Genomic DNA, 13,462 nt, shown 5'->3' with positions numbered 1-13,462 from the left:
CTGTATTCAACCCTTTAGATTTAGACAATGAAAATTATCCACCCTAAAGAAATTCAATGTCATTCTCCAGAAACAGTCTTGAGAGCCAGAAAATATGGTGGTTATTTTGATTACTTTCAGCTTTGGACATCCTCTGGAAAGACCTACAAATGAATACCTGCCTGATGCAGGTATTCAAAATTTCAAATAGGTGGGTAAATCCCATGAAGGTCTCCTCAGAGGTGGCTTCTCAGTTCTCACAGACTGCAATCACCAAAGAGAATCTCTGATCAGTGCTCCATCTTACCAGAATGYGTTTGGACCTCTGAAGAAATCAGCTTCTTAAGTTATCTGCCTGAGTAGGTTCACATTTTCCGAGTGCCTCTAGCACTTTTATCAAAAGAGAAAAATTGGCCATACTGATTAAGGGCACCAGACTGATGACAATCATAGTACTAGTAGAAAAAGTTTTAGTTTTAAAAAGTGAGACTTGAGATAGCACAGGCATGTGCTATTTCTGAGCCTTTTCCAGGCCTCTGTCAGCAGTACTTATCTTGCTGGAGACCTGACCCAAAGAATTTTTCAGGAATTGCATGCAATATGATTAATATCCTGTCTTGCTATAATAACTCTATTTCTTCCTTGAAAATTTACTTCCTTCGAAGGAGAATACACTCTGGATGTGTCTGTAATGTAAAAGTTGGAGAACTTTTGTCTAGTGCTGTTTTGMTGATGTTTGGAAACCTTTAAGTGAAGAGAATTCACACTCACTTCATTGTGCATAGGGACAGAATTAAATATGTTTTTAGCTTACAGGTGGCCTTTTTGGAGCAAAGGTAAACAGTTACTGGAGTATGAGACTGTAGTGCTGCTCGTGGATTCTAATTTCATCAGTTTACTACTTATTCATATTATTACTCTTTAGGAAAATATCCTTGAGAGGATTCATTTTCACCTAGTGCCAAACAGTGAAACAGATATGTGCACTTCAAAATCCTGCATTGCTCATCAAAAGTTTGCTATGACACTGTATGAACAGGTCAGACTTTTATTTCATTGCTTTAATAGATGATTTATTTTCACTGTCATGAGTAAATGAAAACTCACAGATCTTTTACTTCTTGTAGTGTGTATGTCGCAGTTGTGGAGCATCATCGGACCCATTGCCTTTTACAGAGTTTGTGCGTTATATTTCCACCACAGCCCTGTGGTAAGAGCTTTTAATCTCCTTTCCATCTGATTTTTCTCTGTACATCGTCCCAGTAATAATAAAAACATGCCAGGCTAATTCTGCAAGTGTTAAAATGAAACACTTAATTTTTGTTTATTGAACAGAAACTCAAAAGCACATTTTAAAAGTAACATTTGGATTTCAAAAGAGCTTGACAAAAAATGTGCGTTGCTGCTGTTTCATATTGTCTCTGAATCTTTTCCTTTTAGTCATCAGATATAGTTGAGTTAGTTGATATCTGTTTCATATTGTCTCTGAATCTTTTCCTTTTAGTCATCAGATATAGTTGAGTTAGTTGATATCTGTTTACTCTTAAGTGATCTACAATGGAATTTATTCCCATTTCTTTTTTTATAGTAACGAAGTAGATAGGATGATGGAAAGGCATGAACGTCTCAAACCTGAAATGTTTGCAGAACTGCTGCAAGCAGCAAATACTTCTGATGACTATAGAAAGTGTCCTGTAAGTAAACAAAAATGTTGCGTTACTCTAGTTAAGATACAAGGGAGAATTTTCCAGGATATTAAAAGAAGGATAACCAGTGACCACTTCCTTGCCATCTACCTCAGCGTAGGAAAGCCCTTGAATTTTTTCTTTTACTCCCAATAGGGACAAGCTCTATTGTACATGCAAGAGCCCRGTTAGAAAATCAGGGTATTAGGTCCTCGCTTTATTCTTCAGTCCATGTCAAACATATAGCTAGTTGTCTTTGATTAATCTGAACAGGTGTATTGTATGAGTGAAGTTGCTTTAGTTCGTGTACACTGTAGGAGAGACAATTTGACAAAACAGTTTTCCATTGGAATAATACTGTGCATATATTGACAAAGGAGTCTCTTTTCAGGTGGCTGTTATGCTTCATGTCTTTCTTCCTTGAATCATCTGTTCCATTTCAAATAATCTTAGTTTAGAAAAGCACACAAGAAAGTACAGAAATAAGCTTAAATGATGAAAATGATGGGTGTGTGGAAGACAAAACAGAAATTGTAGTAGTGACTTGCATGTTTATAGAGATTTCTATTTTAAAGTGATGATCGACATAAAAGCTTAGCTATTGTCTTTATTAGTGTTTTTATGGTATTTATATTAAAAAGTGAGGAATGTTATCTTTGAATTGTTAGTAGCAAASAGAATTAAATTTCAGAACTGGAAGAAGTTACAGAATTATTTTGTTCCAATTTTTTCTAGTAACTCAATTTTGAATTCCAGGGTTTTTTCTTTTTTTAATCCTCTACTCTGTTTCTTTCTTCTAGAGTAACTGTGGTCAAAAAATAAAAATTCGTCGTGTTCTTATGAATTGTCCTGAGATTGTCACAATTGGTTTAGTCTGGGATTCAGAACACTCTGACCTGACAGAAGAGGTTATGCGGAATCTGGCAACACAACTTTATCTTCCTGGGGTATCTGACCTAAAACTAAATGAACTGCTTTTTCTAGAATTTCATTATACTTTTTATATTATTCTGTATTAGATATATAGAGATAAATATAATTATAAATAYATCACATAATTAATATTATTTATATTATTATATAAAATCAGCAATTTCTGATTTTGTGAAAGAAAGAAGCATTGGTGTGAGACTTAATTACAAGTGATGTAATTGAACGTAGATGAATTTCTAGTGGAAAATCTAGGAGTGTCTTGTTCAATTTTAAATTTGTGAGATTACTCTTGAGAATTATTGGCTTACCCTATTAACTATATGACTGAATATTTTAACAGACCTAATAATTTTAAATTACTTAAATAATATTTGTGCACTTATGTAATGCAAGAAGATATTTAATACCAATTCCCTTGCTGAAATTCTATTAGTAGTTCTTCTAGTAGTAGTTCTAGATGTTAATGCTGACTGTTTTACAGATATTTAAAATTACATAATCATTTTTACAGTTATTCTATAGGGTTACGGATGAAAATGCCAAAAATAGTGAACTTTTTCTTGTCGGAATGATTTGCTACACAAGCAAACATTACTGTGCCTTTGCATTTCACACCAAGAGTTGCAAATGGGTGCTGTTTGATGATGCTAATGTAAAAGAGGTAAATCTTGTTTTTACTGCTACCAGATTTTTACTTTTCTAGAATGCATYCTTCTGACACCAGACTTGAATCAAATAAATGTAATTATTTTTGTAAGTCTTCATTAATCAGTTTTTACAAATCAATTCTAGAACTGATGGCAYCACTTTACGGTTCTGTTCTCCCAGTGCTGGACATTTTTGAATGTTAGTATGATTCTTGTTTTCTTTTGAATTTGTATTCCTCTTCAGGAAAAAGAAAAAAAAAATGATTATTCATGGCTTTATTCATAGTGTTAGCGTTCTGATTGCTAACCTGTGTAAATGCTGGTGCTGGCTTCTTGCCACAAGTTATGTACACTCATGTGCTGGAGTGTTAAATTTTAATACAGTTTTTGGAATTAGGCCTTCAGTACCTGTAGCTTATTAATTTTTTTCCTTAATTGAGTTCAATGATTTTGATGCAAATAGAATTTTTTTTTTCCTAGATTGGAACAAAATGGAAAGATGTGGTCTCCAAGTGTATTCGATGTCACTTTCAGCCGTTGTTGCTATTCTATGCTAACCCAGATGGCACAGCTGTATCTCCAGAAGATGCTCCAAAGCAGATTATTAACTTGTCTCAATACAAAGCAGCTGGAGGAAATGGGGAGGACTTTGGTAATGAAGTTTTTTCTTTCTTTTAAATTTAATAACACAATCTCAATTATATTTATAAAATGTGAATTATAAAGGAGAAGTAACCCATTAGCTGCCTAGCTCTTAAATGTCTTTTACAATAACTGTCTAAAAAGTCTCAAAAGATTAGTGTGCATATTTAATACTAGAATTGTCTGTTTTGCATCTGATAGGGGAATAGAAATTGAGATGCATGGGTAATGGTGGGGGCAGGATTATCTTCTGTTCTAGATTGTTTAGTCATAGTTAGCTGCATGTAAAATAGTTATTTCAGAAGAAATTCTTAGTATATTTGTGTATACAGATGTTCTTATGTCTGTATTGTGTACTTAAAATACCTTTAAAATACTATAGAATAGGTATTTTAGGTCAAACAATGCAAATAAGAATATATTCATATATTCATATTTTGTATATAAAAATATTAGAACGGCTGTGAGAGCTGGGCCTCTTTAGCCTGGGGAAGAGAAGACTGTGGGGGGATCTTACCAATGTGTACAAGTATCTGAAGGGAGGGCGTCAGGGGGATGGGGAAAAACTCTTTTCAGTTGTCCCGTGTGACAGGACAAGAGGCAATGGGCAGAAATTGAAGCACAGGAAGTTCCGCCTGACCATGAAGGGGAATTTCTTTACTGTGAGAGTGACGGAGYMCTGGAMYAGGTTGCCCAGAGAGGTTGAGGAGTCTCCTTCTCTGGAGATCTTCAAGGCCCGCCTGGATGCAACCTTGTCTGACATGCTCTAGGTGACCCTGCTGAGTGGGGAGGTTGGACTAGATGATCTCCAGAGGTCCCTTCCAACCCTACTGATCCTATGATTGTGTATTAGCATATGAGTAGGTGTGTGTGTATATATGTCTGTATACACACACAGACACTAAATGCCAATTTAGAACTTCAAGAAAAACCAGAAGAAGCTACAGAAAACTTCTTTTCTCACTGATTCTTATGCTAGAGGCCTCAGCATTTAAAAATTCAGTTCTTTGGCTCTATAATTTCTACCACTGTCTCTATTTAACATTAATTTACCTTTTATTTATTTGTATGTTAAATTTGACATATTCCTCTTCACATAATGAGCTGCAATTGGATATAGACTGCTTCAGGGAACAAGGAATTGAAGATATCCCATTGCAGTCTACCATTATAAATATGGCAGTCTTTTCATATTTTTGAACTTGGATCTTGGGAAACTTAAATTAGGAAGCCGTTCATTTCTGAAATAGATATTCCTTCGATAGGATTTGAAAAGCATTCTGCTCCTAAACCAGACCACACAAAAGAGAATGGAATTGGAGATCCTGCTAATCAAAAGAGTAATAAAAAACTTCAGACAGATACTACGGCATTCAGTAGAAGCCATATTCAAGCTAGTGTTGGGAGAGGTCCAGGTATGTACCTTTTATTTATTTATTTTCTCCATATAAATATTTTATTATGATGTAATTTCAGTTAATTTGCTTTTCAGACATGTCCTAACCTTCAGACTAGAACCATTTTTAAAGGAATAATTCCATCACTACTTGCTATTCATAGAGGCATTAAAAACAAATGGTTAAGTAATGTCTCTCATGGAGTATTAAGTTTTCTGTTATACATCTATTTTTTTTTTCTTTACCGTGTCTTATTAGTCCTGCACTAAAGTGATTCTCAAGATTTTGATCCATTTCATCACTGTCCCTTCTAACTATATAGTCACTTAAAATATATGTTAAAAAGTTGTTCTGGTCCTGTGGCGCAYGTGGTGTGGCATTGTGGATCATTAGCTATTTGAGGAACACTGTTTCCCACAAGTGTTGTGGTAGGCACCATTATTTTTAGTCCTGTAATTTAACTGATTTTTGTCTTATTTTTGGAAAGAATAGTAAAGAAGTTAATGCTTTATTCCTATTTAAAAATCCATTCTATCTGTAAATTAAATTACCAAGCAAAGCAACCTATAAAAAGTCCTATCAGGAGTGACTTCTGTGTTACCTGCCTATGCTTCTGCTCCAAACCTCTCATACTGCTCAAGGGGAGAGATGATGGTTCCCCTCAAGAGATCTATTTCTTCTGCTTTTTTAGTGCTGAATTCATAGACTTTTTGAAACTGAGAATGCTCAGTTTGATAACTCTCTTATGATGAGGTGAAGACCCAGAAATGGTACTGAGAAACGGAGTCACTCTTAAAAGCAACAAGTTGCTTCACTAATTTCTTAAAAATAAAGCTTTGTGTTTAAACAAGATAAAATTTGGATTTTTTTTTCAGTATGATTCCCAAAACTTGATGTAAATATTATTTGGTTTGAATATGGTTTAAGCATTCAAGCTTAATAACTAAGATAAGTTTGCAAGATGTGCAATCAAGACAGGCTTGACTTAATGCTGCTTTGGTTGCTTTCAGTAGGTGTGTTTAATGGACCACCTGCAGATGTCTATGCACTTACATCTATAATATACACCTTATTAGGTATTATAATTTTGGTATATAATTTTGTAGTCCTTTAAAGAAATACTGATATTAAAATCGAATTTTTATGGTACATAAATACAATTGTGTTTTGATCATGACTTTTTAATAATGAATTTTGACAAAAGAAATACTTTTTTGCAGCTAAGTTAGGTTACAGTGATCAAAAGGACAGGCTAAAGGATATATCCAGAGAGTGTGCTCAGAAAGCTGCTGATATGAAAAACTTCACATCTTTACGAAAAGATGCAGACAGAGGACTGAGGAAAGAATCTGGGAGACAAAGAGGTAAGTTTTAAAAATACCAGTGGAGAGTCAATGGGTTGTATTCAAATGGGTTTTCAGCATCAACACTAGCTGTGCTAGTTTTTTTCTCCTTTCAAGAGAAAAGGTCATAAGATTACTTTACTATTGTTCAATATTCTGAAATACATACTGCCTTTGTTGAGTTTGARATAGCATAAGAAAAATACGTAGTATAACAATATTGAAGGTAAATATTAACAAGAACTTCAATGGAGCTTTTCTTTTTTCCTTGTAAGATTTGATTGGGGAAGATCATTCCAATTTTAAGTCGGGATCTCCTCCAGTTGGAAATGGACTTAGACAATATACTGATCAGCGCGTATACAGCAGCCAAGGAAGGGGACCTTATAAGCATGAGAGTGCACCTCACCAAGCCAAACTTTCGGTACAGGTGCCAGGATCAAATAAAACAGAAGCTATTCCTGCTGCAGAGAAGCTGATGATCAGGACCAGGACTGATGGTGTCACTGGCTATGATACAGACAGCAGCCAAGACTCTAGGGACAAAGGAAGTAGCAGCAGCAGCAGAAGCAGAAGCAGAGGTTGGAAACCCATGCGGGAGACACTAAATGTAGACAGCATTTTCAGTGAGACTGAGAAGAAGCAGCATAGCCCGAAACATAAAGCAAATCCAAACGGTAAATCTAAGCATGAAAAAGAGCGGAGYTTTAACCATTGGCCGAAAGAGAACCAAATCCAGAAAGGTTTAATGACTATATATGAAGATGAAACAAAACAAGATACAGGAAGTCGAAGTTCTTTGGATTCAGAGGGAAAAGGGAATGTTGAAAAAAGCAAAGGATTTACAGAGAGAAAAATCCATGGTGATAACTGGCAAATGCAGAGGACAGAATCTGGGTATGAAAGCAGTGATCATATCAGCAATGGATCTGCAAATCTGGACTCACCKGTTATTGAGGGAATCAGCCCGGCAGATGTCAAGAATGTTAAAGAAAGCGTTTCCTACAGGTAACACTAATGCTCTCAAGAACTTGCATAGATTGTCTTAACAGAGAAGTAAGCTATTCTAATCTTCCTGTGATGTGTCAATTGCAGTTGAGAAAATGTGCTTTTGGAAGATTCTGTTCTTAAGGTCTTGTATATGGAAAATTAGCAACATATCTAGAAATACAGGTGCAAGCAGTTCTGTTTTAATTTTACCTGCACTCTGAGGCTGCAACATTCATTTAGTTCTGTTTGGAAGGCATTGAGGCATAAAGTTCTGGCTCAGTGCCGTAATAACGAAATCCTGCTGAGGGGCAGGGTGTGTTAATTTGGAGTAGTTGCTGCACTTCTACAGTTTAAAAAAAAAGGGGGGGGAAGGGGGTAACCTGGTACCTGTATTGGAATACTACTGTCTGTGTAGATCATAAAGGTGCATCCTGGAAAAGGTTAAAAATGGCTCCTGGAATATATGAAGCGATATTGGTAAAATGCAAATTTCACCAATATAAAATCCTGCATAATTGCTCTAAATTTTGTACCTGTAGGAGTTGTATTGACAGATCCCTGATGGAAAAACGGGTATGTCAGTAGACAAATCATATATATCATTACTAGGCATTGTTCTGGAATTTAGATTTTTAGAAYGTCTCAGGTATATATAGATCACTTGATAATACATTGAGTGAGATGGTTGAAAAAAAATCTTTGCTGAAAAGCGTAGTGTAAAATTTAAACTAGGCAAAAAAAATGTGAGTAGTAGACAAATTTTATTAAACTTAAAACTACTGTATGCTGTAATAACAAATATAAAGGTACAAACCTTCCCAGTGCTGTTTTCTGCATTGTATCTTAAATTCTGTACAGAATTTAGTTCCTACTAGAATCTGTACTACTTCTGTTCAAGTTTTAAAAAACACAGTTATTAGACCAAGCTTAGTCACAAGTTATTGCTAGGTTTAAGTGAATTTTTGGACATAAATTTTCATTTAATGATTTTTGTTTTGTTTTATTTAGCTGGGGAAGAGAATAGCAAATACCAGGAGTAAAATGCTCCGACTTAGATAAGTGGAGATGCAGATTTCAAAATGTATTCCTAAAATATATAGCAAGTTTTCAAGCAAAATACTCATTTAAAGCATTCAAAATACAGATTCTGGGTGAAATAAAATGTCTCTATTTTGGAACTGTTGAGCAAGCAAAATTTAATAATTTACTCAGTTCTTATTTTCCAAGAGAACTATTTTATTTGACATATAGAAACRTAAATAAAGACATAGAAATGGCTATACTACAGTAAAATTGAAGGTTCATCTAGCCTACATTTGGCCTGTACTAGTAGCCAGTAGCAGATGCTTATGGAGAGAGTAAAGTAGACAACAGATAAAAATTGTATTTCCTGGGTGTATTCTCCCACCCTACGGTAGTTCAGCTGCTTTATGAACTTTCTGATCTGGAGGTTGTGCCTTAAGCTACATGCTTAAAATGCGTGCAGGTATGTGCTTAAAATACACTTTGTACGCCATGCCTTTATTATTTGCCTTTTCTCTACCCCCCGATCCTTTTCCCTCCAACCAACTGAACAAAACCTCACCATACAGAAACCTTATGGGCTTTTTCTAAACAGTGATACAAACATGCATAAATCCATTCAGAGCCTTATTTATACTTTCAGTGTCTACAGTCTCCTCTAACAGTGATTTCCATTTTAACTATGCTTTGTGTAGGGATTTTTTTTTTTAATGCCTGATGGATGATTTAGTGAGATGCCCAAGTGTTGCTTGTATATTATTATATGAGAGATAACATGGTAGGTTTAAGTAACTTAGTCCATTAAGAATCTATTTACACTGTGGTTTAAATGTTTTTCAAGTGAGGAAAAGAAAATGCCATACTTTATCAATATACAAGTGACCTCTTGGGCCATTCAGTTTCAGAGGGATGTTACATGATTGATTGTTGCAGTTGTCTGACCGTACCTGCAAGTTTCCTTCCAGCTGCTTACGATTTAGTCTCATAAAAAATCATAGAATCATAGAATTGGAAAGGTTGGAAGGAACCTCTGGAGATAATCTAGTCCACCACCACCACCACCCCACTCAAACAGGGTCACCTAGAGCCCTGTTAGACAGGGTTACAGCAACAAGGACCCTCCCCTCTTGCTGAAGCCTGGGGGCCTTTATAAAGGACTATAAATAAATTGCTTGCAAGTTCTTTTAGAAGGTGGAAAACAATGACTTAGTCTTTTGTTTTCTGTTAGGTTGTTTCTCCCTTCTTCCTGTTTTTTTCCAATAATTTTCTTATTTTCCTGTCCTTTCAAGAGGAGACATTCTTTATTGTAAAATTGCCACCGTGTAGCTTCTTCCCTTCCTTACCCTTGGAGAAGGCAGGAACTGGCAGGTTATTTGTCAGCTCCTTACCTGGATTGGTAGTGCACATTTGCTTAACTAAAACAGAAAGATTTACTAAATCTGCTGGGTTTGTTTTACTCTTGAGTCTGCTACTGTAACCTTCCAGCATGAGTTTGAGGAAAAAACTTTTATATGAAAATTCATATAACAAGGCATGAATGAAGGACAAAGTATCAGTCACAACTTACAGGAATAATGTGTGTTGCAACAAACAGTAATAATGAGCATCTAAATATCAAACTAGGAGAAGGGATAGCAAGCTAAAATGTTAGCTAACAGATTTCAGGTTCTTAAGATATTGATACTGATGAGATATTTGTATTTTTAGAGAACTTAGGCTTGTCATAGTCACATACTGCTGTATTTTTAACCTCAAGATAATCAAGATGTAAACTATTAGCATTGAAAAACGTGTGTGTTTTGGACAGGAGTGGTACTGATGATAAATTGAAAACCATGCGTACYGCACAGATAGTATTCTTTTGCTGTGTTTAAGGGGGGAATGGAAGGGAAAATTTTCAAATAAATGGAATGGGATGCCCAATGCTATCTGTGCCCCTTAGAAAATCACTTTTTGTTTTAAAACTGTCACACTTTGGTTTTCTCTGTTAGTAAGCACTTTTGAAACTCTTAAGCTTCTGGATTTTTTTAAATGAGAAAAAGTGCAGTTGGCAGTCCTTTCTCATAGGTAATGCATTATTTCTGTATTAAYTTTAGTCTTTATTAAGTAGAGTGATATGATAATAAAAGGCATTTTTTTTTGATTTTATGTGCTGTGTATTAGGCATTTTGCTGTTACACTGGGTAGGGCTGCCATTCTCCAGAAAAAACTGAGATGATCAGCTTCACAAGCTCTGTTTTTTTTTCCTGCCCACACTAAAGAATTCAGCTGATCCTAAACTTTTCTGTGTCAATGCAGCCTGCCACATGTGGAAACTGTGTTAAAAATATWCAAGGATGACCCCACTATCTTACCTCACATATACGGCATGCTTTAGCAAAAAATGTGATAGTATAATGAAAATGAAGGTCAGATTTTTCACATAGAAAGGCAAAATTGGTATTTTTAAAGCTTCTGGTATTATAATGTTTGTGATCATATATCAGTAGTTTAAGCCTTCAAACTGCATGTGTGCTTTATCTTACAGTGACCAGAACTTGTCAACCAAGAAAGCTGAAAATATGTTACATTCTGTATCCCAGCAGAGCAGAAACTTTCATGGTAAGAATTTTAATCTATATAAAGGGTAAGAGTTTTATTTAAAAAAAATTTTCYAGACATACCAAATTTTAATACGAATGTATTAATACTACACAAGAAGTGGACGTGTTTCTGACTTGCCATTTATTTGGTAATTTTGGTCCATGAATTTGTGTCGTCATATTTCATTAAATCTTATTGTTGCTGCTATTTCTTTACAAGCATCAGCCAAATATTTTTGAAGCTCAAGATTCTGTATTTAGGTGAATCAAAGCGGAATCTGCATAGAACTGGTCGTTCTTCTGGGCATGGTATTAGTTTTCTGGTAGGCATTTTGCGGTAGAAAGATCATTGCAGACTGCACAGCCTGTTGCTCTGACTTTTTAGAATGGCAAAGAAAATCTTATTTTTTTCTCTCTCTCCACAGTAAATTCCAAATTTTGTTCTTGTTCACATCTTTTTTAACCTTGGTGATGTGTTAGGCTGATGAATAAAGATGGAAATAAAAATGGTATTCATGTCCCATGAATCCCTCATATCCCATGCTGTGATAGATAGTGTTTTTTTGTTTGTTTGTTTTGTTTTTTTTAAGTACTCCATCATCATGGAAATAAAATTGTGTTATGACAGTAGCAGCAACAGTAGCTCCTACTTTTGCTCCTTGTCATGAATATGCGTGGTGGAGGTTTATCTGTTTCTGAYACCTCCTTTCACACTGCAGTGGCAGTGCTTGCCTCTGGATTGAACCACTTAAAAATGGTTTCCCAAACAGCTGTACCACTGCCTCTACCACAAAAGTGACCAGCTTGGCAATTTTTGTAACTCTTTGATATGTTGTATTTCAGTATGTAAAATGTAAGTATAGTTTTAAGAGGTCACAGCTGCTTTTTGTGTGTCTTTTATAAATTAAGCCTTAGKGGTACAATGTTTCCTCATGCCCCAGACTAAACTCCCTTGGTGTGCTTTGTTACTAAGTATTTGATTTTACAGTTGATAGAACAGTTTGTCCTTCCGTGTGCATTTTATATGCCACTACCTCCTCCTTAAGTGGCCCAGTACTTACCTACCACTGACTGATCAAAGTTCAATTTATAAGAGCTGGAAACAGTATTGTTCATTATATTAGTGATTTTGGCTGACCCTATCCTGACATACAGCAATCAATGTAATTCATTTTCATTGCTCTTTCAGGGCCTTTTCTTTTTAGTCCAACACAAATGATTAAATGTAAATCTCCATTTTTGTTGAATGTGTTCTGCTTTTGGAACATATTTCTCACTTTCTAATGATGATTTTTAGCAAGATGTGTTTTCAAAAACAAATCAACCGCCTCCCCCATTGGAACACACCTGTTGTGTTCATTTGCTGTGCTTCCCCACAAAAATATTTCAGTGACTGTTTTTGGGGCGTCTATACTAAGAAAGATTACTAAAAGTGTCTGGGTAGTGTGCGGTAATATTTCTTTTCTTTTAAAAGATGAAGCAATATCAGGAAGAAACGCTTGCAATAAGGAAATCTACTTCCTTTTACATATTAATAACTCTGCTAGATTTTTATAAATTTGACAAATGTCTCAGCATATAAATACTGTAGGTCAGCAAAAGGCCAGCCAAAATCACTCTCCACTGTTGCTGAAACAATAGAATGGTACTTGTACAAAGAGTCGTAATAAATATTGGACCATTTCCCCAGGAAGTGTTTGATTTTTTTTATAGGTATCATATATCCTTTCAAATAGTGTACAGTATAACTTTTTCCTAAGAGTTAATTTTTTTGAGTTTTTCTTTCCATATTACTGTTACCTTTCTGCCATTATTGCAATTCTTTTTGATTGTAGAAARAAAACTAATTTGTTGTTTATAACAAACCTCCATTCCCAAACCTTTTGATGTCTGTCTGGTGTTCTTTGGAATGCAAAGATCTCTCTCTTTTCTTTTTCTTTTTTCCCTTGACATTTAATCTGCTATAGTTCTGCACTGCACTGTATTTAGCATATCAGTGAAAAAAAAATTGTATAGCAAAAGAAAAAAAGAATCATATTAAGGACTGTCAGAATAAAAAAATAAGATAGTTTCAAATTCAAACAGTACTTGACCTTAGTAATGAGTATTCTGTGGAGTTTACCATGTAGTAACTTTCACTATGCATCATTGATGCTTCTTCAAAAATGTATTGATTCCAAGTGATCCTTAGATTTATCATATAACATTACCATAATGATTGTCATAAAATGGTGTTAAAAT

The 13,462-nt window shown here is 35.0% G+C and overlaps 1 protein-coding gene across 4 annotated transcripts in view; it reads left to right on the top strand.

Annotated features, from left to right (window-relative positions):
• USP53 (ubiquitin specific peptidase 53) overlaps nucleotides 1–13,462 on the top strand; it is a 38,633-nt gene that overhangs the window by 15,180 nt on the left and 9,991 nt on the right. For all 4 annotated transcript variants that reach the window (XM_085323902.1, XM_085323903.1, XM_085323904.1 and 1 more), the window contains 10 exons: nucleotides 905–1,018; nucleotides 1,107–1,189; nucleotides 1,568–1,673; nucleotides 2,465–2,611; nucleotides 3,109–3,258; nucleotides 3,725–3,896; nucleotides 5,152–5,301; nucleotides 6,504–6,647; nucleotides 6,902–7,634; nucleotides 11,167–11,240. In XM_085323902.1, the coding sequence (XP_085180028.1) occupies nucleotides 905–1,018; nucleotides 1,107–1,189; nucleotides 1,568–1,673; nucleotides 2,465–2,611; nucleotides 3,109–3,258; nucleotides 3,725–3,896; nucleotides 5,152–5,301; nucleotides 6,504–6,647; nucleotides 6,902–7,634; nucleotides 11,167–11,240 (1,873 nt within the window). The remainder of the gene's footprint in view (nucleotides 1–904; nucleotides 1,019–1,106; nucleotides 1,190–1,567; nucleotides 1,674–2,464; nucleotides 2,612–3,108; nucleotides 3,259–3,724; nucleotides 3,897–5,151; nucleotides 5,302–6,503; nucleotides 6,648–6,901; nucleotides 7,635–11,166; nucleotides 11,241–13,462) is intronic.

Source organism: Rhea americana, unplaced genomic scaffold, assembly GCF_003343005.1.
Source record: "Rhea americana isolate MKP2758 unplaced genomic scaffold, rheAme1 scaffold_89, whole genome shotgun sequence".
NCBI classification, from domain to species: domain Eukaryota; kingdom Metazoa; phylum Chordata; class Aves; order Rheiformes; family Rheidae; genus Rhea; species Rhea americana.
The sequence above is the reverse complement of the archived record's forward strand: the minus strand, read 5'-3'. Positions and strand labels throughout refer to the sequence as shown.